The sequence below is a fragment of the Muscardinus avellanarius genome, assembly GCF_963383645.1.
Source record: "Muscardinus avellanarius genome assembly, chromosome: 1".
Taxonomy (NCBI): domain Eukaryota; kingdom Metazoa; phylum Chordata; class Mammalia; order Rodentia; family Gliridae; genus Muscardinus; species Muscardinus avellanarius.
Genome location: NC_137786.1, coordinates 184,874,584 through 184,901,841, shown reverse-complemented (window position 1 = coordinate 184,901,841; position 27,258 = coordinate 184,874,584). Strand labels below are relative to the sequence as shown.

The window sequence follows — 27,258 nt, the reverse complement described above, 5'->3', positions numbered from 1 at the left end:
CCCCTGCCCTATTTTTTATTCTTTATTTTGAAACAGGGTCTAAGTTGTGGAGGAACTCACTAAGTAGCCGAAGCTGGCTGTGAACCGTAATCCTCTGGACTCAGTCTCCTGAATGCTGGGATTACAAACCTGTGTGCCACCATGCCTGGCTTTATTCTTTATTTTAAACCAGGGTTTCACTAAGTTGCAGAGTGCCTCACTAAGTAGCTGAAGCTGGCAGCCAACCCGGTTCCTCCTCTCTCAGCCACCCAGCCAATTTTATTTGTTTATTATTTTTTTGGTGGTACTGGGGCTCCTGGAAGCCCTTCTACCTCTGGACTACACTCCCAGACCTATTTTTTTTTTTAAAACAGGGTCTCTTAAGCCAGCACGGCTGGTTTCGAACCTGCGAGATCCTCCTGTCTCTGCCTCCCAAACGCAGGGATTACAAGCGTGCACCACCACGCCTGGCGCCAATTTTATTTTGAAACAGGGTCTTGCTAAGTTGCTGTGGTGAAGCTACTCTCTCCTCCCACTTTTCTCCCACTAGTTCAGGCAGGCTACATCCAGGGAGGAGCAGGTGCTATGGTTTCCAGTGATGTTGCCTGTGACCTCTCTGCCATCCTCCCCAAGGGACCCAGTACTTGGGTGAAGTACCAGGGAGAGAACCCAAGAGACAGCCCAGGCTAAGGAAAGCTAACTGCCTTCTACTGCTGTTAGTGGCAGCCTGGAGCAGACGTGAAGCACACCTCTTTTAATAGTACAGGTGACAATAGCCTGTACTATTAACTGAGTTCCTTCTATGTTGCAAGTACTATTCTCACCACTTTACTCACACACATGTATTTGTCTTATATCATCTTCACAAAAACCATGAATGCTGGCACCTGGAGATCGAATAACTTGCCCAAGGTAACACAACAAGGGATAAAGTCAGGATTCAAGAGGCGGCTTGTTTCTAGAGCCCACACTAGTACCCACTATACTGTATTGACTTCTTGGCCTCTGATTTCATTTCCAATAAAGGCATTATTTGCCTAGCTTCCACGGGAAACAAATTGGAAGGTCCAGGACAGAACCAGGAGGTAAGTTTTCGGCTGCCTTATCTACTCCCTTCCCACACACAGGAAGACTGGCTCAGGGATGCATGGAGAGTTCTCCCAGAATGAAGAGAAAGGAGAGCTTACAAATGGCAGAGCCCTCTGAAGACTTGTAGGGAGAAAGTGGGGAGAGGTTGGTGGGTGGAAAAAGATGTTGCTGAGTACAGGGCATGGTGGCACAAGCTTGTAATCCCAGTACTCATCATGGCTGAGACAAGAGGATCTGGGTTTACAGTGAGCTTCAGCTACTTAGGCCCTCGACAACTTAGTGAGACCCTGTTTCAATATAAAGAATAAAAAATAAGGCTAGGGTTCGGGCATGGTGGCACACGCTTGTAATCCCCGCACTTGGAAAGAGGAGACAGGAGGATCGTGTAGGTTCGAAGCCAGCAGCGCTGGTGTAAAAGACCCTGTTTCAAAAATATAAAATAGGTCTGGGAGTGTAGCCCAGAGGTAGAAGGGCTTCCAGGAGCCCCAGTATCACCACCAAAAAAAAAAAAAAAAAAAAAAAAAAAAAATAGGGCTAGGGGTGTAGCTGGGAGTAGAATGCCCCTGGGTTCAATCCCCAGAAACACACACACACACACACACACACACACACACACACACACACACACCATCTGGCTAGGGTGTGGAAGGCAGGACCCTAGTTCAGGTTTTGTTTTTTTAAACTCAATGTAATCCTGATGAAGTCTAAGTCTCAGTTTCCCTATTTTCTTTTTGTGTGTGTACTATGGATTGAACTCAGAGGCATTCTATCCCAGAGCTACACACCCAGGCCTATTTTATTTTGCTTTTTTATTTTCTTTTTGGTGGTACTGGTGATTGAGCCTAGGGTCGTTCTACCTTTGAGCTACACTCCTAGCCCTATTTTCTTTCTTTTTTCCTTCCTTCCTTCCTTCCTTCCTTCCTTCCTTCCTTCCTTCCTTCCTTCCTTCCTTCCTTCCTTCCTTCCTTTATTTTGTGTGGTACTGAGGAATGAGCCCAGGGGCATTCTACCTCTGAGCTACATCCCCAGCCCTGTTTTTTAAATTTTTTTTTTTTTTTTGCGGGTCTGGGAATGGAACCCAAGGGCATTCAACCTCCGAGCTATACCCCCTGCCCTATTTTTTATTCTTTATTTTGAAACTGGGTCTCACTGAGTTGCAGAGGGCCTCACTAATTAGCTGAGGCTGTCTGCGAACCGCGATCCTCCAGTCTCAGCCTCCCGAATGCTGGGATTACAAGCGTGCGCCACCACGCCCGGCTGTTTTTTAAATTTTGAAACAGGGTCTCACTAAATTGCAGAGGGCGTAAGTATCTGAGGCTGGCTTCAAACCTGTGATCCTCCTGTCTCAGCCTCCCAAGTACTGGGATTACAAGTGTGTGCCACCACACCCAGTTCTTTATTCTTTATTTTTGGAAATAAGGTCTCTGTAAATTGCAGAAGGCCTCACTAAGTAGTAAGGCTGAAGCCGGGCGTGGTGGCGCACGCTTGTAATCCCAGCATTCGGGAGGCTGAGACCAGAGGATCGCGGTTCGGGGACAGCCTCAGCTACTTAGTGAGGCCCTCCGCAACTCAGTGAGACCCGGTTTCAAAATAAAGAATAAAAAATAGGGCAGGGGGTGTAGCTCGGAAGTCAAATGCCCCTGGGTTCCACCCCCAGACCCACAAAAAAAAAAAAAAAAAAAAAAGTAGTAAGGCTGGCCTGGAACCTGCGATCCTCCTGTGCCACCATGCCTGGCTCTTGTTTTGTTTTGAAACAGGGTCTCACTAGGTTGCTGAGAGTTTCACTACTTGCTGAACCTGTCTTCGAACCTCTGATCTTCCTGTCTCAGCCTCCCAAGGACTGGGATTACAGGTGTGTGCCATCATGCCTGGCTCACTTTCCCTATTTGTTAATTAAGGGCAAGTATAAGACATCTGTGACCCACTGTGGTCATAAGAAAGAACATCCTCATTGAAATCGGGGAAAAGGCCCACCGCCCAGGAGCGGGGAGGCTGGCAATGGGCATTGTGCGGAGTCTAGGAGGACAGCCTGGAGTCAGGATCGGGAGGCTCTGGAGCTCCGTCCTGCGACCCGGTCCCAGTGACAGGGCCCAGGCACGGAGCTCTGGGGACCGCTAGGTAGGCAGAGGGCGGGGCGCGCTCTGCCCGCAGCCGCTCAGCCCTCCCGCGGGCGTCGCAGTCCCGGGCGGCGGGCGGCGCGCGGCGGGCGGCGGGGAGGCTGCGGCGGCCCGGGCATGACGTCACCCTCCCCGGGGCCCCGCCCCCGGCGGCGCATGCGCAGGGCGCGGAGCGGCCGCGGCGGGCTCGGGCTCTCCGCCCTTCCCAGGCTCGCTCGGGCCGCGGCGCTCTCGGCGGGCGGCGGCGGCGGGAGCGCGGGTCCAGGATGCGGCGCGGGGCGGCCCGGTGCCCCCCTGCCCCTTCAGGGCCGCGGCGGCCGCGGGGACCGGGCCAGGGCCGGGGGCGGCGGCCCGAGCCGCGGTAGCGGCGGCGGCGGCGGGAGGGCGGCCTGAGGGCGGCGGGCGCCCGGGCGCGGGGGCTCCGCTCGCTCCGCACGGCCCGGCTCGGCCCCGGCGCCATGAGCGGCGGCGGCGGCGGCGGCGGCGGGGGGGGCTCGGCGCCCAGCCGCTTCGCCGACTACTTTGTCATCTGCGGGCTGGACACCGACACCGGGCTGGAGCCGGACGAGCTGTCGGGTGAGTCGGAGCCTCCGCCGCTTTGTCCGGGGCGAGGGTCGCGCGGGCCGGGCGGCGCTGCCCGCGGAGGTCGGCGGCCCGGCCGGAGGGAGGCCGTGCGCCCGGGAGGGGCCGCGTCGAGACTCGGTGCGAACCGGGGAAGCGCGCGCTCCCGTCTGGGAGGGGAGCAGGCAGCCCCTGTCCTAGTGAAAGTAAGTTCCACCCAGACTTGGGGAAAAAAAGCAAAACAAAAACTTGGTGAGTCCAGCTGGCCGCTTCCCAAGACCGGCGCCTCCAAACCGTTATAACAGCCGCGCCGGCCCCGCGGACGCCCACCCAGCCCTGCCCGGCCCGCGGACACGGAGTCGCCGGGGGAACTTGGCCGCGCCGAGGGTGGGGGCTCCCTTGGCCCTACAAAGGGCTGGCGCTGGGGCCGTGCCTTTTTTTTTTTTTTTTTTAAGTAACTTGGGTCCTTTTTTAGTCCAGAGTCATTTGTGAGTAAAAGGACAGCAGCCTCGTTGGAGGGGCCCGGTGATGTTGGGATGCTTCTCAAGTCTTTCAGAGAGGAAATGGCGGGGGGAGTGGCTTTGGGATCCTGACCAGACTTGGCGCAATCTATCAGAATTATAAAATCCCCATGAAATCTACTGCACCGTCCTTGAAGTCTCAGAATTGCTGTAGTTTTGGAAAGTTCTTGTCTGGAGTATCGGAATAGCGGGTTTCAAGTGAGTGGAGGTTTGTTGTACTGTGCTTTAAAGTTATGTCATCCTGAATTGATGGAGGAAATTCCTTTTTTTTTTTTTTTGTCAGTATAAGAGTTTGAAACCCAGGGCCTTGCACATGCTAGGCAAGTACTCTACCACTGAGCTACATCTCCCTTCCTTCCCTCCCATTCATGGGTTTCTACCTCTGAACCACATGCCCAGGCTTATTTTTATTTATTTATTTATTTATTTATTTATTTATTTTTGCGGGTCTGGGAATGGAACCTAGGGGTATTTTACCTTCGAGTTACACGCCCTCCCCTGTTTTTTATTCTTTTTAATTTGAAACACGATCTCACTAAGTTGTGGAGGGCCTCACTAAGTAGCTGAGGCTGTCCTCGAACTCCGATCCTTGGGTCTCAGCCTCCAAATGCTGGGATTACAAGTGTGTGCCACCACACCCGGCCCAGACTTATTTTTAAAAGTCTTAACTAGGGTCTGGGGCCTCACCAAATTGCTGAGGCTGGCCTCGAACCTGTGAGTCTCCTGACTTAGCCTCCTAAGTACTAGGATTACAGGTATGGGCCACCACACCTGGCTTCTTTCCACATTTCTCTCATGATGTCACAGTTCACTATAACGTTTCAATTCTGAGATGACCATCCTGTTGACTAATATTACTTTTCTTCAGAGATGACAGGATAGTTTTTTCTCATCAGAAAAATTTCAATTTTTTTTTCTTTTTGGTACTGGGGATTGAACCCAGGGGCAGTCTACCTCCGAGCTATACCCTCAGCCTGCTGAAAGTTGCTAAGTTGCTGTGGCTGGTCTTGAACCTATGATCCTCTTGTCGCAGGCTCCCAAGTACTAGGATTACAGGTGTGTGCCACCACGCCTGACTCCCAGTGTTTCTTATGAATTAGGTGCATACTTCAAATGACAAAAATAGATTTGTCTTTATTTTATTTTATTTTATTTTATTTTTGTGGTACTGGGGGTGGAACCCAGAGGCTTTCTACCTCTGGGCTATACTCCCAGACCTTTTTTTTTTTTTTAATTTGGAAACAGGGTCTTACTAAGTTGCTGAGAGCCTCACTAAGTAGCTGAGGCTGGCTTCGAACCTGTGCGATCCTTTGGTCTCAGCCTCCCACGCGTGGGGATTACAAGTGTGCGCCACCACGCCCGGCTCTAGATTTGTCTTTAAAAATTTTAAATTGATGGTTCCCCTGCCCAGAACTGCGGATTGAACTCCTTGGCTTTCTACCTCTAAGCTACACCTCCGCCCTATTTTACTTTTTATTTTGAAACAGGGGCTCACTAAGTTGCAAAGGGCTTCACTGAGTTGCTGAGGCTGGTGTTGAACCTGCTATCCTCTTGTCTGTTTCTCAGGTACTGGGATTACAAGCTTGTGTCACCATACCCGGCTTAAATTGATGATTTATTTATTTATTTATTTATTTATTTATTTATTTATTTATTTATTGCAGTACTGGGGATGGAACCCAGGGGAATTCTCAGCTACATCCCCAGTCCTATTTTTTTTTTTTTTTTTTTTTTTTGTGGTACTAGGGGTGGAACCCAGAGGCTTTTCTACCTCCAGGCTATACTCCTAGACCTATTTTATACTTTATTTGGAAATAGGGTCTCACTTAGTTGCTGAGAGCCTCACTAAGTAGCTGAGGCTGGCTTCGAACTTTGCAATCCTCATGTCTCAGCCTCCCAAGCGCTGGGCTTACAAGTATGCTTCACCACGCTTGGCTCCTAGTTTTATTTTTTATTCTTTATTTTGAAACAGAGTCTCACTGAGTTGCAAAGGTCCTCACTAAGTAGCTGAGGTTGTCCTTGAACCTTGGTCCTCTTGTCTCAGCCTCCCAAATGCTGGGATTACAAGTATGTGCCACCACGTCTGGCAAATTGATGTTTTATAAAGGTCAAAATTATGCTATTTCCTGAGATTAATAACAGGTGGAGAGGAAAAATCATGAAAAGTAATGTAATTAATACTAAATCTTTTGTTGGGGTATCTTTATTGTTTTAAGTTCACTGTTTTAGGTCTTCAAATTCTTATGATACAGATGTTAATTGATTATCTGTTTTATATATATTAAGTTTATGACTTTGGGATGATGTAGATGCTGGAATTCAGTTCAAGGTGTTGGTGCCATAAGGGACTTGAGAGAGGACAATGTTGGTTCAGTGCTCTTCTTATGACATTAAACTGAATCTTTTTGGTTTTGTAGAAGTCCATTCCCCTACTGATCCATACTTAGGATTGAACTCTATGAAGTTCTATCACTGAGCTGTACCCTCAGACCTTTCAAGAAAATTAAAATTTTCTTTTGCAGTACTGAAAATTGAACCCAGGGGAATTCTACCTCTGAGCTACACCCCTAGTCCTGTTTTTTAATTCTTTCCTCTTTTTTCTTTTCTCTTTCTTTCTTTCTTTCTTTCTTTCTTTCTTTTCTTTTTTTTTTTTTTCAGTACTGGAGTTGGAACCCAGAGGTATTCTACCTCCAAGCTATGCCCCGGCTCTATTTTTTATTCTTTATTTTCTTTATTTTTATTTTTTATTTTTTGTAGTCCTGGGGATGGAACCCAGGGGCTTTTCTACCTCCAGGCTATACTCCCAGACCTATTTTTTATACTTTATTTGGAAACAGGGTCTCACTGAGTTTTTGCTGAGAGCCTCACTAAGTAGCTGAGGTTGGTTTCGAACCCGTGCGAACCTCCTGTCTCAGCCTCCCAAGCGCTGAGATTAAAACGTACACCACCACACCCGGCTTATTTTTATTTTAAAACCAGGGTCTCACTGAGTTGCAAAGGGCCTCTCTAAATAGCTGAGGCTGTCTGTGAACCTGCCTTCTGTCTCAGCCTCCCAAGTACTGGGATTTCAAGTGTGTGCCACCATGCCTGGCCATTCTTTATTTTGAAACAGGGGCTCACTAAATTGAGGAAGTTCTCACTAAGTAACTGAGGCTGGCCACAAACCTGTGATCCTTCCTGTCTCAGCCTTCCAAGTACTGGGATTATAAATGTGTGCCACCACATCCACCTTAAATTTTTTTGATTGTGTTTTATTAAGTTATCCAGTCTGGCCTTGAACTCTTAAGGCTTTACCATTCTGAGTACCTGAGATTATAGGTCCCTGGATTACACTGTGCCTGGGTTTGGCTTTAGAAAACACTAATGTTGAGAAAGATTAAAAACAGTATTCTCAAAGAAACTTAATCTGGGCGTAGTGGTGTATCTCTGTAATTGCAGCTACTTGGGAGTTGATGCAGAAGAATTCTAAATTGGAGACCAGCCTAGGCAATTTAGTGAGACCTTGTTTCGAAATTAATTAAATAAATGGCAACTCAGTGAGACCCTGTTTCAAAATAAAGAATAGGGCTGAGGGTGTAGCTCAGAGGTAGAATGGTACTGGGTTCCATCCCCACTACCACAAAAAAAAAAAAAAAAAAGAAAGAAAGGGAGATGAGTTGTATAAATATGTAAAGAAGGGTATTTTTCATCTTTAAAAATGTGGTTACAGGCCGGGCATGGCAGTGTGCGCTTGTAATCCCTGCATTTGGGAGGCGGAGACAGGAGGATCATGCAAGTTAGAAGCCAGCTGCGCTGGTTTAAGAGACCCTGTTTCCAAATAAAAAAGTATAAAAAAAAAAAAAAGGTCTGGGAGTGTAGCCCGGAGGTAGAAGGGTTTCCAGGAACCCCAGTACCACCAAAAAAAAAAAAAAAAAAAAAAAAGTGGTTACAGCCCGGTGTTGTGGTGCAAGTTTATAATCCCAGCATTCCGTAGGCTGAGACTGGACTGGAGGATATCGCTGTTTGTACAGGACAGCCTCAACTACTTAGCGAGGCCCTTCGCAATTCAGTGAGACCCTGTTTCAAAAATAAAAAGGACTAAAAAATAGGGCTGGGGTGTAGCTTGGAGGTACGATGCCCCTGGGTTCCATCCCCAGTACTGAGAAAAAAAAAAAAAAAGTTGCAGTACTGGAATGCCAGCCAAGATCATTTATCCAGTAGGTGGTGTCTTTTGTTAGAATAGATACTGATTCAAGGCCTCCTCTCTTCATTTCTTTTCTGATGAATTGATAAGGGAAATCTGGACTACTCTGGGGGAATCTTTGAATAAAACAAAACAATACAAATAGCTCTGTGTAGTCTATGCTGAGACTCTCCAGGGTGCATTTTTTTCTCCTCAGCCTGCCTTATCCCCAACTGATGATGTCATAGTCAGTGAAAGTATAGGAAGTTGTGAATTTTACCCTGTTTCTCTGGGGAGGTACTAAGGAGTCTTGTTTCTTCCAAGCAAATGAAATTAATACCTCAGGTAGTTTCTGAACTCTGAAGAAGTATACTAGCAGTTGGGCATGGTAGATCATGCTTGTGATCCCAGTACCTAGGAGGCTGAGACAGGAGCATCATAGTTTGCAGCCAGCTTCAGCAATTTAGTGAGGCCCTTCCAAACTTAATGAGACTCTGTTTCAAAATAAAAAATAAAATAGAGCTGGGGATGTAGTTTATGCCCCTGGGTTCATCCCCAGTGGCACAAGAAATAAAAAGTATGACCAGGACAAGCAAATCAAAGATGCTTAGTGTTCCCTCTGGTGTTGTGAAGGATTACAATTCATTCCTCTTTGTTTACAACAATAGGCATGGTGCCTGCTGTGTTGAATATAGACTTAGATCACTGGATTTTTTAGGAGCTTTCTGCTGTTACTTCCTTTGTGTAGTCTCAAGCATTTAAACAAGTCATGAAGCTCTTTAATGTGTAAGGAAGTGAGGAAGGTGTGAACATTTTGTTTTCTTTTCGGGCTAGTTGAGGATTTGGGTTTGAAAGATAGGAAGGTAATCTATGGGTGAAGCACAACTCTAACAGCTTTAGGAAATGGTACTTGCTTGTTGGCTTTTAGATAAGCAAATTTGGAAGAATTGCTTCTGATTGCATTTTCTATTATTATTGGTGTATCCTAAGTAGGGAGGCAGATGGTAGAAGAGTCCAGTCCCTTTTTTCGACCTGTTTGATAGGTGAGTGTACTGTGGATCCTCACTTTTGTTTTTATGGTCACCACTGCAGCAGAAGGCTTTATCAGATGGGGGATTCCTATATTTATTTTCCTGGCTTCTGCCAGAGAATTACATTCCAGAATGCTTGCGACCTATTTCTTACCTTGAAATCTACACGTTTCTCTGAATTGACTCACATTCAGCATTGAGATAGAAATATATTCTTTCTTTCATCCATTACTCCAGTTTTCCTAAACTTTGGGCAGAGGGCCTTGCCAAGAATTGAAGAGGCAAGGGATAAGGATAGATGGAAAACTCGTCAGTGTCCTGTATGAATTTACTTAAAACACTGAGAATACACTGAAATACTCTTAGTGTTACCCTTAGAAGAGGAAAATACTGTCTGGGAAAGTCAGATCATACTCCTTAAATGTATTAAGTAATACAATTAGAACTTTAAAATCATGAAGTATCAAACATAGACACATGCTTAGAGAGCATCATATAACTTGATTTTACAAATGAAGAAACGGGGGCCCCAAGAAAATCGGAGAATATTTGTCTCTCTTGCCACATTTCATTTTTTTTCTGGTACTTAAATGATAGCATGCTTTCCAGTAATCTTATGGGGATGGGGGTCAAAGCTATTTGTCTGAAGGGTGGGAGCAGATGTTATGGATTTTTTTTTCTAGTCCAGGTTTATGTTAATGTTAACATATTTATGTTCATGTTAAGAAAGAATACTGTAAGCAGGGCATGGTGGTGCACACTTGTAATCCCAGCATTTGGGAGGCTGAGACAGGAGGATCACGGTTCGTGGACAGTCTCAGCTACTTAGTGAGGCCCTTTTTAACTCAGTGAGACCCTGTTTCCAAATAAAGAATAAAAAATAGGGCTGGTGGTATAGCTTGGAGGTAGAATGCCCCTGGGTTCCATTCCTAGTACTGCAGTACATGCCTGTAATCCCAGTACTTGGGAGGCTGAGACAGGAAGATTGCAGAGTCAAGGACAGCCTCAGCAAGTACTGAGACCCTGTTTCAAAACAAAAAATAAAAAAGGGTTGAGGGTGTAGCTATAAGGTAGAATGGCTGTGTGTGTGTGTGTGTGTGTGTGTGTGTGTGTGTGTGTATGTGTACTATGGATTGAACCCAGATGCATTCTGCCTCTGAGCTATTATATTTTGTGGTACAGAGGATTGAACTCAGGGACCTTCTTTCTCCAAGATACACCCTGTTCTCTTATTTTTAAGTGTTTATTTAAAACAGGGTCTCACTAAGTTGCAAAGGGCCTCACTAAGTTGCTGAGACTGGCTGTGAACCTGCCATCCTCCTGTCTCATCCTCCCAAGTACTGGGATTACAAGTATGTGCCAGCACACCTGGGTTTTTTTTTTTTATGTTAAAACAGAGCCTCACTAATTTGTGGAGGGCCTCACTAAGTTGCTGAGGATAGCCACCAGCCTGTGATTTTCTTGTCTCATCCTTAAAGGACTGGGATTATAGGAGTGTGTTACCCAGTTTGGCTCCAGTACTCTTTACGTTTTATTTTGAGACAGGGTCTAGCTATGTTGCCTAGGTGATTCTCCTGCCTCAGCCTCCCAGGCATCTGGGATTAGATCTGTGTCACCATGTCCAGCCAGATACCTTTTTAAAATAAAGGCTATCTCCTTCATTTTATGCAGATGAAGTGGCTATAAAAAGCTTGATGAAGGACTGGGGATGTGGCTCAATGCTAGAGTGCTTTGCTAACATGCAAGGCCCTGGTTTGATCCCTAGTACTACAAAAAAGAAAAAAAGTTGTATGAGCCAGTTTCAAAATGGAAGCCAGTATGAGTTAAACTTAATTTTTATCTATCAGTCTGGTCACTTCTAGGCAGATTCTTTCAAAGTTATTTAATAATGGCCTCTGCTCTGAATCCCAGATTAATAGCTGGAGCAAAACTCAAATCCTAATGGCTTACCTCAGGCTTCTGTGGATACTGCTAGGAATTAAGACTGCTCTAGCAAGGGGGAAATTTCCTAAGTTTGGTCATGTGTATTCTTTTGCAAGATAGAACAAGGAAGAAATCAGGAGAAGAGAACAACACACAAGAAACACAGTAGCCCAAGGCAGTTTAAAGCACATGTAAGTTTATGTGGGGGAGATCTCATATTCCTAGAACATGAAAAATCCCACTGGACTTCTGTAGGTAAGGAGATCATGTTGAAAATAGTAGGTTTTACTTGAATGACATGGGCTCTGCTCCTCTCTTAGGAGGAAATCCTGTGTCAGCGTTTGGTGCTTAAACGAAATTATTTTAGATTCTGCTCAGCCCTTCCTTCCTTCCTAAGTTAAAAATAAAGTTTCTTTGCCTAAAGACTCTTTTGGCAACACCCTTTTCCAGGCATATATCCTTTTAGAAGCTGTTTTTTGGCCAGGTCTGATGGAAGGTGTACTTAGGTTAGCTTGGCTTCTCAATTCCTGTTTTCTTGTTGCTGGGTTGGAATTCGTGTTAGATGGTCTTAGAAGTTTCTCAGGAACCTGGATTCACATGAGGGTACCTATATTTTGTTGTAGGTTCCTGCTGAATATGGCAGGGGATCCATTGAGAGAAAAAGGCTTATCTTTCAGAAGCTGGTGACTTCTTTTAGGATTTAGTGATCAAGCACAGGCAGTGACCGCCAATTTTTAACTTTAGGTTTTACTTTTTTTTTTTTTTTTTTTTTTTGTAGTACTGGGGATTGAACCCAGAGGCATTCTACCCAGATGGATTTTATTTCTTAATTGGAAACAATGTCTCACTAAATTGCTGAGGCTGGCTTTGAACCTGTGATCCTCCTGTCTCAGCCTCCCAAATACTGGGATTACAAGTATGCTCCACGATGATGCCTGGCTAGGTTTAGTTTTTTCCCCCTTCAATCCTTAACCCAGGGGCATTCTACCTGTGAGCTACACCCCCGCAAGATTTTTTAATTCTCATTCATTCTCTCTCTCTCTCTCTCTCTCTCTCTCTCTCTCTCTCTCTCTCTCTCTCTCGCTCGCTCGCCCGCCCTCCCTCCCTTCCTCCCTCCCTACCTCCCTCTCCCTCTTTCTCCCTCTCTCTCCCTCTCTCTTCCTTTCTCCCTCTCTCCCTCTCCCTCTCCCTCTCCCTCCCTCTCTCCCTCTCCATCTCTCGTCTCCCTCTTCCTCCCTCTCTCACTCTCTCTCTCCCCTTCTCTCTCTCTGTCTCTCTGTCTCTCTCCTCTCCTGACACAGGGAGTCCAAACCCCCAGCCCAGATTTTATTTCTTATTTGAAAACAGGGTCTCATTAAGTTGTGGAGGGCCTCACTAAGTTGTTGAGGCTTTCTTCGAACCTGTTATCCTTCTGTCTCAGCTTCCCAAGTATTGGGATTACAAGTGTGGGCCACCATGCCCAGTTTATTCTCTTTTTTTTTTTTTTTTTTTTTTTTTTTTGCAGTACTGGGGATGGAACCCAGGGGCATTCTACCTCCAAGCTATACCCCCAGCCCTATTTTTTACTTTTTATTTTTTTGGTGGGAGGATTACCCAGGGGCATTCGACCTCCGAACTATACTCCCTGCCCTGTTTTTTATTCTTTATTTGAAGCAGGGTCTCACTAAGTTACAGGGGGCCTTACTAAGTAGCTGAGGCTGTCTACAAATCATGATCCTCTGGTCTCAGCCTCCCGAATGCTGGGATTACAAGCATGTGGCACCTTGCCCGGTTTATTTTTTGAAAGAGTCTCAATGAGTTGCAAAGGGCCTTGCTAAGTAGCTGACACTGTCTGCGAACCTAACCGAACCGTGATCTCTGGTCTCCGCCTCCCTAATGCCGGGATTTCAAATGTGCGCCACCACACTAGGCCCACCTTCTTCTTCTTCTTTTTTTTTTTTTTTTTTTTTTTTTTGTGTGTGTCTGGGGATGGAACCAAGGGGCATTTGACCTCCGAACTACACCCCCTGCCCTTTGTTTTAAATTCTTTTTTTTGAAACAGGGTCTCACTGAATTGCAGAGGGCCTCACTAAGTAGTAGTAGCTGAGGCTGTCCGGGAACCATGATCCTCCAAGTCTCAGCCTCTCGAATGCTGAGATTACAAGCATGCGCCACCATACCTGGCTTATTCTTTATTTTGAAACAGGGTCTCACTAAATTGTGGAGGGCCTCACTAAGAAGCTGAGGCTGGCTGCGAACCTGCAATCCTTCAATCTCAGCCTCTCAAGTACTGGGATTACTAGTGTACACTACCACGTCTGGCTAGGTTTAATTTTTAAAAGTTTTTAAGTATGACAGTACATCAAATGCCCATTTCAGATATTCTGTGATTGTTGATTTCATTTTGGAGTATTTAAAATCACTGGGCTGAGTCTGTGAGTGACAGGGTTCTTTAGTGGTCAAAAGTGACAGTATGGCCAGGCGTGATTGGCACATGCTTGTAGTCCCAGCATTCAGGAGGCTGAGACCAGAGGGTCAAGGTTCATGGCCAGCTTCAGCTACTTGGCAAGCCCCTTCACAACTGAGTGAGACCCTATTTCAAAATAAAAATAAAAAAAATAGGGCTGGGGTGTAGCTCTCTTTGGTGTTTTCAGTACAATCCCAGGGGATCAGATATAACTTCAGGAAATAAGACGGCAACAGATGTAGTTTAGGTGATTACATTTCTCAAATATTATTCTTAGGATGTTTGCTCAGTTGCCATCCATGGTATCTCATAGGTTCTTTCTGTGAAAGGTTAGTCTTTCATTATCGTTGTTCATTAGTATGATGGATAAGTCAGATTAAAATTTTGCTAGGCTTTCTGTGTTCTATCGCCTGTGCAGACTAAACTGGTTGGATTAGTCTGAATGCTTTCCTGGAATGCTGAGAAGCTTGAGCAGTTCCTCTCATTCAGCCTCTTTGTGAGTGTGGCATTCCTTGGTTTCTAAGCTATTCTTAGTTGGCAAAACAGAATGTGAGTGTGCATTCATTTGTATTGGTCACAAAATCAAAAATGTTAGAGCTAGAAATCAGAGATAGTTTAGTCACCACTTTAACAGATGGTAAGGATTAATATTTGTAAATGACCTGATAATTTTGCAATATACTTTTTATTTATTATTTTTTTTGTGGTACTGGGGGTGGAACCCAGGGGCTTTCTACCTCTGGGCCATACTCCCAGACCTATTTTTTAATATTTTATTTGGAAACAGGGTCTCACTAAGTTGTTGAGAGCCTCACTAAGTAGCTGAGGCTGGCTTCGAACCTGTGGGATCCTCCTGTCTCAGCCTCCCAAGCACCGGGATTACAAGCGTGCACCACCATGTCCGGCTTGCAATATACTTTTAAACCATTTTTAATTTTTAAGCCCCACTTGAAATAAAATTTCTCTCTAGTGTTACCTAGCAAATTAGTTAGAATCCCAGTACTGTAATACCTGTAATTCCAGTACTTGGAAAGCTGAGACAGTAGGATTGCAGGTTTGAGGACAGCATCAGCAACTTAGTGAGACCCTGTTAAAAAATAAAAAATAGCTGGGGATGGTGGCACATGCTAGTAATCCCAGCATTTGGGCGGCTGAGACTAGAGGATCACAGTTCGTGGACAGCCTCAGTTACTTTAGTGAGGCTCTTTGCAACTCAGTGAGACCCTATTTCCAAATAAAGAATAAAAAATAGGACTGGTGGTGTAGCTCGGAGGTAGAATACCCCTGGGTTCCGTCCCCAGTACTGCAAAATAAAATAAAATAAAAATAAAAAAAGGGCTGGGGTTTAGCTCAGAAGCAGAATGCCTCTGGGTTCAATCCCCAGTAAGGGGTCAGTGGAGAACTGTGAGAATCCAAGTCTTCTGTCTGCTGTGTCTGTCTCTCTCTCTCTCTCTCTCTCTCTCTCTCTCTCTCTCTCTCTCTCTCTCTCTCTTTTTTTTTTTTTTTTTTGGATAGTGCACTTAGAACCCAGGGCATTCTACCTCAGAATTACACCCCCAGCCCTATTTTATTTTTATTTTGAAATAGAGTTTTGCTAAATTTTGGAGGGTCTCATGTTGCTGAGGCTGACCTCAAATCTTTGATTTTACTATCTCAGTGTCCCAAGTACTGGGATTATAGGAGTGTGCCAGCACATTTTTTTTAATTAAATTTTTTTTTACTGTAGATGTGGAGGAACTGAAGCAGTGGCTTAGTAATTGACTCTCTGGGGCGTAGTGTGGCTTAGTGTGGTATATAGTGGCCTCTTTGTGGTTTGGTCCTCAACCTATATTGCAATAGAGGAGCTGTGCTAGGAGAGAAGGCCATCACTTGTTTTTTAAATTGTAGTTAAGGCAGACTGATTTCCCCCTCTCTCCCCACTTTTTTTTTTTTTAATCAGTTCTGGAAATGGTTTTCTTAGATCAAATAGTAGGGCTTTGTTTCTAAGAAGTGTATGCTTGTGTGCGCGCGCTCTTTCCTTTTTAAATTTTGATAGTGGTTTCAGGATGCATTGCACTTTGTTTGAGGTCTGTTTTCTTTGAAGAAGAGAAAGATTTGCATCTGCTAACCTCAAAAATCTCTCTGTGTAGCCTTGTAGTTTGTGCCTGTTACTTTTTTTTTTTCTTTTTGTTGTGCAGGGCCAATCTTCCTTTGAGCTACACCCCGACGAGGCCTATTTTATTTTTTTTATTTAGAAATAGGATCTCTAAAGAAACGTTTAAGGTGTGTGTGTGTGTGTGTGTGTGTGTGTAGTACTGGGGGTGGAATTCAGGGGCTTTAATACCTCTGGGCTATACTCCCAGACCTATTTTATATTTTATTTGGAAATAGGGTCTCACTAAGTTGCTGAGAGCCTCACTAAGTAGCTGAGGCCGGCTTCGAACCTGTGCAATCCTCCCAAGTGCGGGGATTACAAGTGTGCGGGGAGTACAAGTGTGTGCCACCGCATCCAGCTAACTTTTAGGATTTTTAAAGGCATAAAGACAGAAGAAAACATTTTAGAGCTGGGCAGTGTGGTGCATGCTTGTAATCCTAGTACTTGGGAGGCTGAGACCAGGCCAGCCTTAGCTACTTTAGTGAGGCCCTCTGCAATTTAGTGAAACCCTGTTTCAAAATAAAGAATAAGATCCAAGCGTGGTGGCAAAAGTTTGTAATCCCAGCGTTTGGGAGGCTGAGACAGGAGGATTGCACAGGTTCGAAGCCAGCCTCAGCTACTTAGGCTCGAAGCCAGCCTCAGCTACTTAGGCTCTTAGCAACTTAGTGAGACCCTGTTTCCAAATAAAATATATAAAAAATAGGTCTGGGAGTATAATCCGGAGGTAGGAAAGCCTCTCGGTTCCACCCCCAGTACCACACACACACACACACACAAAAAAAGAATAAAAAATAGGACTGGGGGTATAGTTCGGATGTAAAATGCCCCTGGGTTCAATCCCCAGTATTGCAAAAGGAAAAAAGAAAGGGAAAAGAAAAACGAAAACAACTTAGAAATAATAGTTAAAGGTCATAATAGTACCTGGTGACACATGCCTGTAATTCTTATACTTGGAAGGCCGAGATGGGAGAATCACAGTTGCATCCAGCCCCAGCAATTTAAGCCCTCTGCAACTTAGTGAGATCCTGTTTTTTTTTTTTTTTTTTTTTAATAGGTCAGGTGTGGTGAGACACACCTGTAATCCTAGAACTTGGGAGGCTGAGATAGGAGGATCCTGCAGGTTCGAAGCCAGCCGCGCGCACTGGCTTAGGAGACCCTGTTTCCAAATAAAAATGTAAAAATAGGTCTGGGAGTGTAGCCTGGAGGTAGAAGGGCTTCCAGGAACCCCAGTACCACCCCCCCAAAAAAAAAATTATTTTGTGTGTGATCCTGGGGATGGAACCCAGGGACATTCTGCCTCTGAGCTACACCTTAGCCCTATTTTTTTATACTTTATTTTGAAACAGGGTCTCACTGAGTTGCAAAGGGTCTCACTAAGTAGCTGAGGCTGTCCACGAACCGCAATCCTCCTGTTTTGGCCTCCCAAATGCTGGGATTACAAGTGTGCGCCCCCACGCCCAACTTTATTTCTTATTTTTCATTTTTCATTTTGTAACAGGGTCTTACTAAATTACAGAGGGCCTCACTAAGTAGATGAGGCTGTCCATGAACCGCAAGCCTCCTGTCTCAGCTTCCCGAATGCTGGGATTACTAGCATACGCCACCATGCCCAGCTGTAGTTTTTTTTCTTTTTCTTTCTTTCTTTTTTTTTTTTGGTACTGGGGATAGAATCCAGGGGCATTCTACCTCCAAACAGCACCCCCAGTCCTATTTTTTATTCTTTACTTTGAAACAGGGTCTCGTTGAGTTGCAAAGGGCCTCATTAAGTAGCTGAGGCTGTCCGTGAACCTCCATCCTCCTGTCTCAGCCTCCCAAATGCTGGGATTACAAGCATGTGCCACCATGTCTGGCTAGCTGTAGGTTTTTTTTTTTTTTTTTTGCGGGTCTGGGGATGGAACCTAGGGGCATTGAACCTCTGAGCTACATCTCCTGCCCTATTTTTTATTCTTTTATTTTGAAACCGGGTCTCACTGAGTTGCAGAGGGCCTCACTAAGTAGCTGAGGCTGCCCGCGAACCGCGATCCTCCTTTCTCAGCCTCCCGAATGCTGGGATTACAAGCGTGCGCAACCACTCCCGGCTTTAGCTGTAGTTTTTATTTTATTTTATTTTATTTATTTTTTGGTGGTACTGGGAGTGGAACCCAGGGGCTTTTCTGCTTCTTGATCTATACTCCCAGATCTATTTTATACTTTATTTAGAAATGAGGTCTCACTAAGTTGCTGAGAGCCTTCCTAAGTAGCTGAGGCTGGCTTTGAACCTGTGGGATCCACCTGTCTCAGCCTCCCAAAGCTCTGGGATTACAAGCGTGCGCCACCACGCCCAGCTAGCTGTATTTTTTAAATTATGGCCCTCTAGCTGGGCGTGGTGGTGCATGTTTGTAATACAGCATATGGGAGGCTGAGACAGGAGGATGGCAGTTCGCGGACAGCCTCAGCTACTTAGTGAGGCCGTTTGCAACTCAGACCTTGTTTCACAATTAAGAATAAAAAAAATAGGGTTGAGAGTGTAGCTCGGGGATAGAATGCCCCTGGGTTCCATCACCAGTACCACCAAAAAAAAAAAAAAAAAAAAAAGAAAAATTAAATGATGGCTCTCTAGCAATGTTTTTTTTTCTTTGCAATGTTTTAATCTAGTCATGAAGATAGAGATTAATATGGCATGTATTGTTAAAACCAGAAATTTTAGCCAAGCATGGTGGCACATGCTTGTAATCCTAGCACTTGGGAGGCTGAGATAGGAGGATCGCGCAGGTTCGAAGCCAGCCTCAGGTACTTAAGTGAGGCTCTCAGCAACTTAGACCCTGGGTTTAATCCCTAGCAACACACACACACACACACACACACACACACACACACACACACAGACACACACACACAATTATATATTTTTAGCTGGACTTGATGGTACACACCTGTAACCCAGTACTTGAGACAGGAAAATAGAAGTTTCAAGGCCAACTTGAGCAACTTAGTGAGACCCTGTTCTTTTTTTAAAATTTTTTTATTGGTGCATTGTAATCATACATCTTAACAGAATACAAGATGTTGGAGACATATATGCACACACCACCCAATTAGCCCTTATTCAATTCCCATCTCATTCCCTCCTCCTCCCTCCTTCTCATGCTTGGCTTGGTGATTGACTTTGATCTGTTTGTTAAAGTACATCATGTTGAGCTGAGCGTGGTGGCACACACTTGTAATCCCTGCGCTTGGGAGGTTGAGACAGGAGGATTGCATGGGTTCGAAGCCAGCCTCAGCTACTTAGTGAGGCTCTCAGCAACTTAGTGAGACCCTATTTCCAAATAAATTATAAAATAGGGCTGAGGGTGTAGCCCGAGGTAGAAAGCCCCTAGGTTCCACCCCCCCAGTTCCCCCCTACAAAAACTATTTCAAGATAAAAATAACATAGTACTGGGAGTGTAGTTTGAAGGTAGAATGCCTCTGGGTTCAACCCCCAGTACCGAAAGCAAATAAATAAAATAGGGCTGGGAGTGTAGCTGGGAGATAGAACATTCCTGGATACAATCCCCACTACCAAAAGAAAAAAGAAAAGGAGAGAGAGAAATGTAAATTTTAGCCACCCCACCCCCTTTGAGATGGGGTCTTAGAGTGTTGCGTTGGATGGTGTCATACTCTTGATCATCCTGCATCAGCCTTCTGAGTGGCAGGGAATATAGGCATGTGCTACCATGCCCACTCAGGCTCTATTGTGTCCTTTTGAATCAGACACTCTGGGAATGGGGCCCAGAAACCTGTATAGTAACAAGTTTGCTAAAGTTAGAGGACCACAGTTTGGAATATATTAAGAGCTTTAAAGTTATACATCTACACAGCTACAAATTCTTAGTTTTGATCTAGGTTTACTGATACTGCATGAATAATCATAGAATTTTGACTTTAGAATTGGTCAGTTTTTTTTTGTTGTTGTTTTTTTTTGGCACTGGGGATGGAACCCAGGGGCATTCAACCTCTGAGCTACACCCCTAGCCCTATTTTTTTATTCTTTATTTTGAAATAGGGTCTCACTGATTTGCAGAGGGCTTCACTAAGTAGCTGAGGCTGTCCACAAACTGTGATCCTCTTGTCTCAGCCTCCCGAATGCTGGTATTACAAGCGTGTGCCACCATGCCCGGCTCTAGAGTCGGTCAGTTCAGATTTCAAATTATGGCTCTCTACCTTGGTAGTTGTGGGTCCTTGGGCCTGCTTATTTTGAAGGTTACATTGAAGGGGAAAATTGAAGAGTTACACACACACACAGTTACTGGGACCAACAATTCTCTGCTGAGATAGCTCTTCATATGAAAGAACTGTTCCAAATTTGGACTGTCTGAATTATTAGCATATTGCTAACATGTATACTATGTTCAGCAGTCAAGTAAGAGAGAGAGAGAGAGAGAGAGAGAGAGAGAGAGAGAGAGAGAGTGAGTGTGTGTGTGTGTGTGTGTGTGTGTGTGTGTGTGTGTTGCTGGGTTTGGAACCCAGGGCCTTTTGCATGCTTGGTAAGTGTTCTACCACTGAACTATACTCGTCCTAATTTTATTTTTTTTTCTGCTTGAGGTTGGTGATTCACCTTCTACTTCCTGCCTTCTTTCCTCCATTCAGCCCCTTTCGTGAGCCTTACCTCATCAGGTCTGTGCTGAGTGCTAGGAAGAGACTGGAAGGTGTGTTGTGAAACAAAGTACAAAACAATCAGTGCCCTAAGAGGAGCATCTAATGAATGGTATGTTGTTGGATTCAAGAAAAGGAAAGGGTACTATGTTCTCCTCCTCTTCTCTCCCTTGCTCTCTCCACTTGAGATTGAACTAGGGACATTCTACCTTTGAGCTGTACTTCCAGCCCTTTTTGTTTTGAAACAGGGTCCCACTGAATTGCTGAGAGTTTTGCTAAGTTTCTGAGGCTGGCTTGGAACCTGTGATCCTTCTGTTTCAGCTTCTTAAGTACTGGGATTATAGTTGTGCATCACCATGCCAAGCTAAGAGTACTGTTCTCTTGTTTTGCAGTTTATGTCTTACAGAATTTATTCTAGAGGGCCTATCTCTGTGTGTGACCCTGAACAAAAACATAGTCTTTTGAATTTATTCATTAATTTACTACCCATTTTATGCATAAATTATAGAATCTGAGGGTTGGAAAATAAATGAAGGTCATTTGTGTGTGGAATTGTATTTCTTGCTCTTCAAAAATAGAACCTTTTTTCTTTGTGGTACCAGGAATCAAACCCAGGGGCATTCCATCTCTGAGCTACATCCCAAGCCATATTTTATTTTTATTTTTAAACAAGCTCTTGCTAGGTTGGTGAGTCTCACTACATGCTGAGGGTCGCCTCAAACTTGTGATCCTCCTGTTTTAGCCAAAACATTGGTTTAAAATATATATTCTTTTAGGGAACTTAGAAATTATGTTAAGGACATAGAAATAAGTCAATCATAATTCCTATATTTAGAAATATACATATACACCGGGCGTGGTGGCGCACGCTTGTAATCCCCGCGCTTGGGAGGCAGAGACAGGAGGATCGCGCAGGTTCGAAGCCAGCCGCGCGTGCTGGCTTAGGAGACCCTGTTTCCAAATAAAAAAAGTATAAAAAATAGGTCTGGGAGTGTAGCCCGGAGGTAGAGGGGCTTCCAGGAACCCCAGTACCACCAAAAAAAAAAAAATATATATATATATATATACATATACATATATATATATAATTCATTTTAGCATTTATTTATTTATTTATTTAATCCTCCTGTCTCTGCCTCCCAAGCGCGGGGATTACAAGCGTGTGCCACCACGCCCGGCTTTTATTTATTTATTTTTGCAGTACTGGAGATGGAACCTAGGGGTATTCTACCTCCAAGCTACACCCCCAGCCATATTTTTTATTCTTTATTTTGAGACAGGATCTAAGTTGTGGAGGGCCTCAGTAAGTAGCTGAGACTGGCCAGGAACTGCTATCCTCCTGTATCAGCTTTTCCTGAACATTGGGATTACAAGTGTGTGCCATCACGCCCAGCAGTATTTAATTTTTTTTTTTTTACTGCAGTATCTATCTATAGCTATCATCTATGTATCTATGTATCTATCTTTTATCATCTATTTATTTTTTGCAGTACTGAAGATGGCACCCAGGGGCATTCTCTACCTCTGAGCTACACTCCTAGCCCTATTTTTCAGTTTTTTATTGTTTGAAACAGTGTCTCAGTGCCTTGATAAGTAGCTGAGGCTGTTGGCGAACCCCATCCTCAGGTCCCTGTTGGGATTACAAGTGTGTGCCACCATGCTGGCCTGCAGTATAATTTAAACACAGGGAAGTGCACAAATTCTAAGTGTATAGCTTCCTCTATTTTTATACATGTATATATGCTTGTAACTATCACCCAGATCAATTCTTTCCAGTTTTTACTGTGCGTGGGTGTATGTATATGTATTTTAACATAGTGATAATGTAAAATGTAAAATTTTGTTTTGACTTTTTCATTTGATGCTCTATTATGAATATTTCTCAATATCATGACGTAGTCTTCTCAAATAATATTGAACTAGTTTCAAGAAGCAGAAGTCCTCTCAACCAATCAATGTGAAGGGAGTTTTATTATATTTTTATTCATTTTTATTTATAGCTGGGGATTGAACTCAGGGGCATTCTACCTCAGAGCTACACTCCTAGCCCTACTTTTTGTTATTTATTTTGAAACAAAGTCTCACTAAGTTGCAGAAGGCCTAAGTAGCTGAGGCTGGGTGTGAACGTGATCCTCCTGTCTCAGCCTCTCAGGATTACAGGCCTGTGTCATCATGCCCAGCTAGTTTCTCTCTCTTCTCTCTCTTCTCTCTCTTCTCTCCTCTCTCTCCCCTCTCTCCCCTCTCTCCCCTCTCTCCCCTCTCTCCCCTCTCTCCCCTCTCCCTCTCCCTCTCCCTCTCCCTCTCCCTCTCTCTCTCTCTCTTTCTTTTTTTGTGGTACTGAGGGTGGAAAACCAGCAGCTTTTCAACCTTAGGGCTATGCTCCCAGACCTTTTTTATACTTTATTTGGAAACAGGGTTTCACTAAGTTGCTGAGAGCCTCATTAAGTAACTGAGTCTGGTTTCTAAGCTGTATGATCCTCCTGTCTCAGCCTCCCAAGCACTGCAATCCTCCTGTCTCAGCCTCCCAAGAACTGGGATTACAAGTGTGCGCCACCATGCCCAGTCCAGCTAGTTTATTTTAAATTATAGCATAGTATATATTTAAAGTTAACATTTTAAAAGATATTCCACATCAATGAGAGGTTTATTTATTTATTTATTTTTTGCGGGTCTGGGGATGGAATGCAGGGGCATTCGACCTCTGAGCTACACCCCCAGCCCTATTTTTTATTCTTTGTTTTGAAACAAGGTGTCACTGAGTTGCAAAGGGCCTTACTAAGTAGCTGAGGCTGGCTGCTAACCATGATCCTCCTGTCTCAGCCTCCCAAATACTGGGATTACAAGTATTCACCACCACACCCAGCTCTTAGACATTTATTTTTACACACTGTTAGGAGTTTCTGCAGTATCAGTTACTAAAAAAGGATTTTGTTAAGTCCAAAAATTGAACATTTTAAGCTGGGCGTGGTGGCGCACGCTTGTAATCCCTGCGCTTGGGAGGTTGAGACAGGAAGATCACATAGGTTCAAAGCCAGCCTTAGCTACTTAGTGAGGCTCTCAGCAACTTAGTGAGACCCTGTTTCCAAATAAAATATAAAAAAGGTCTGGGAGTATAGCCCGGAGGTAGAAAGCCTCTGGGTTCCACCCCCAGTACCACAAAAAAAAAAAAAAAAAAAAAAATTGAACATTTTAAGTTTTACTAGATACTGACAGATAATTTTCCTTAAAGGTTATAGCAATTTAGACTTTTTTTTTTTTTTGGCGGTACTGAGGGTGGAACCCAGGGGCATTCTTCCTCTAAGCTACACTCCCCCACCCCTATTTTTTTATTCTTTATTTTTTGAAGCTGGGTCTTACTGAGTTTCAAAGGGCCTTAGTCTATAGCTGAGGCTGTTGGTGAACCATGATCCTTCAGTCTCAGCCTCTAGAATTCTGGGATTTCCAAGCGTGCACTACCACACCCGGCCCCATTTAGACTTTCACTAGCAGTGTTTGAGATTTCAGTTTCTCTGTACCTGTAATAAAATGTTATTTTTCTAAAACATTTTTAATCTGCTAGGAAGAAAATATTTTGTTTAATCTACACAATTCTTATTGAAGTTGAGTACCTTTTCAAGTATCTTATGTGTATTTATATATTTCTTCTATGAATTGCCTGTCCAGGTCTTTTGTTCATATTTCTGTTACACTTTATCTTTCCAATTGATTTATGAAAACTTTGTTAGAAGTATTTTGTTCTATCTTAAATATAGTTTGAATGTTATAATATTAATATGGTATGAACATTCACATATGTACTTTATTGTGAATATGCTTTTTTTTTTTTTTTTTTTTTTTGCGGGTTTGGGGATGGAACCCAGGGACATTTGACCTCCGAGCTACAACCCCTGCCCTATTTTTTATTCTTTATTTTGAAACCGGGTCTCACTGAGTTGCAGAGGGCCTCACTAAGTAGCTGAGGCTGTCCACGAACCGTGATCCTCCAGGTCTCAGCCTCCCGAATGCTGGGATTACAAGCATGCGCCACCACGCCCGGCTTGCATTTTGGTTTTATGGGAATATACTATATGTTCAAGGTATGAATCTTTTATTAGTTATTGCTCATATCTTGTAATCTGTGTGCTCCCTTTTCAATTCATTTCTCTCTCTCTCTTTTTTTTTTTTTGGTTCCTGGGATTGAACCAGAAGGATTCTATCTCTGAGGTACATCCTCAACTCCCCTTTTTCCTTCCTTCCTTCCTTCCTTTTTTCCTGGTGCATTGTAGTCATACATTTTAATGGATTAATTAATTAATTGATTAATTTTTTGCAGTACTGGGGATGAAACCCAGGGGCATTCTACCTCCAAACTGTACCCCCAGCCCTATTTTTTATTCTCTCTCTCTCTTTTTTTTTTTTTTTTTTTGGTGGTACTGGCATTCCTGGAAACCCTTCTTCCTCTGGGCTACACTCCCAGACCTATTTTATATTTTTTTAATTTGGAAACAGGGTCTCTCAAGCCAGTGCGGCTGGCTTCGAACCTGCATGATCCTCCTGTCTCTGCCTCCCAAATGCTGGGATTACAAACTTTTGCCACCACGCCTGGCTTATTCTCTACTTTGAAACAAGGTCTTACTAAGTTTCAGAGGGCCTCACTAAGTAGCTGAGGCAGGCTGTGAACCTGGGATCCTCCTGTCTAAGGCTCCTAAGTACTCGGCCCAGCTCTCCCCCATTTCTTTTCTTTTCTTTTTTTCTTTTCTTTTTTTTTTGACTATTTTCAGTATTCTACAGAGTGAGAGAAACATTTCCACTGCTCACAGCTGGGCCTGAAGTACAACAAGGCTTTGATATGATCAGTACAGTGCTTTTAATGCACATTTTATAAAACAAATACTAGTCTTTGTGCTTTGAGATATAGTATCACCCCCCCCCCCCCCCAGTTCTGGGGATTGAACCCAGGAACATTCTACCTCCAAGCTACATCCCACTTGTTTTCTTCCTTCCTTCCTTCCTTCCTTCCTTCCTTCCTTCCTTCCTTTCCTTCCTCCCCTCCCTCCCTCTTTCCTTCTCTCTTTCCTTTCTCTCTTCTCTCTTCTTTCTTTCTTTCTTTCTTTCTTTCTTTCTTTCTTTCTTTCTTTCTTTCTTTCTTTCTTTCTTCCTTTCCTTTCCTTTCCTTTCCTTTCCTTTCCTTTCTTTTCCTTTGTATGGAACCCAGGGGCATTCTACCTCCGAGCTACACCTCCAGCCCTATTTTTTATTCTTTATTTGGAAACAGGGTCTCACTGAGTTAAAAAGGGCTTCACTAAGTAGCTGAGGCTTGGTTGTGAACTGTGATCCTCCTGTCTCAGCCTCCCAAATGCTGGGATTATAAGCATTCACCACCACACCCGGACTATTTTTTATTTTGAAACAGCATCTTATTAAGTTGCAGAGGTATTCGCCTAAGTAGCTGAGGCTGCCTCAAACATGGGATCCTCCTGTCTCAGCCTCCCAAGTACTAGGATTATGGGAAAGAGGAATAACAATGGAGCAATGAATGCCCACAACCCCACAACATCAGAACCTGATAAAACAGAAATTCAGAGATTTCTAGAAGATCAAATCAGGAAAATAACTGTAGAAATAATAGAGGTGTTTTGAAAAGAATTCAGAGAGAGCCAAAAAGAGATAAAGGATGCAATTAATGAAGTAAAGGCCTCAATTCAAAGTACAAACAACTGATTAGACCACATGGAGAATAGAATCTCGCTCTTAGAAGATGAGCACTCCAAAAATGAACGCATAGTTTCTAATTTAGAAAAAAATATCCAACAGCAGGAATCTGACATTGAAGAAATATGGGCCCATTTTAAGAGAGCTAACCTAAGAATAATTGGAATAGAGGAGGGAAAAGAAGGTGAAACCAAAGGGATCAACAATCTCTTCAAGGAAGTAATAGCAGAAAATTTTCCATACATAGAGCAAGAGGTTGATACATAGGTCCAGGAAACTTATAGAACTCCCTTTAGACAGGATCAGAGACGAGGATCCCCACGTCACATAATTGTCAAAATGACCAATGTGGAAGCCAAGCAGAGAATCTTAAAGGCAACAAAAACATACCCGGTTTATAGTACCAGTTTGTAAGATTTTAGTGAGTAGAAAACTAAAAAAATTATTACTATAAAAAGTCTAAGGGTAAAAGAAATTTTTTCTTTTATTATCAAGGGCAAATTAAGGCATCCAGATTCTTTTTTTTATTTTTATTTTTATTTTTTGGTGGTACTGGGGTTCCTGGAAGCCCTTCTACCTCCGGGCTACACTCCCAGACCTATTTTTTTATATTTTTGAAACGCCAGCGCGGCTGGCTTCAAACCTGCGCGATCCTCCTGTCTCCTCCTCCCAAGCGCAGGGATTACAAGTGCGCGCCACCACGCCAGGCTTGGCATCCAGATTCTTAAATCTTTTTTTTTTGTGTGTGTGGTGTTGGGGATGGAACCTAGGGGCTTTCTACCTCCAAGCTACACTCTCAGAACAATTTTTTATTCTTTAGTTTGAAACAGGGTCTCAGTAAGTTGCGGAGGACCTCACTAAGTAGCTGAGGCTGTCCAAGAACCTGAGCTGCATGATAAAGAGGCTATGGGGGTGGTCCTTTCAATCTGTGCCTTGAAATTTGGACTCAGGCGTGTCCTTATTCTTGAGATGGCTGTCCATGCTTGCTGCCAT

General features: G+C 43.9%; 1 protein-coding gene across 2 annotated transcripts in view; it reads left to right on the top strand.

The window, feature by feature from the left end:
• Positions 1-3,643: 3,643 nt before the first annotated feature.
• The window catches only part of DENND5A (DENN domain containing 5A), a gene marked incomplete at both ends in the record, with an annotated part of 102,304 nt that continues 78,689 nt past the window's right edge, over positions 3,644-27,258 (top strand). For both annotated transcript variants that reach the window (XM_080703116.1, XM_080703115.1), the window contains one exon: positions 3,644-3,761. In XM_080703116.1, the coding sequence (XP_080559242.1) occupies positions 3,644-3,761 (118 nt within the window). The remainder of the gene's footprint in view (positions 3,762-27,258) is intronic.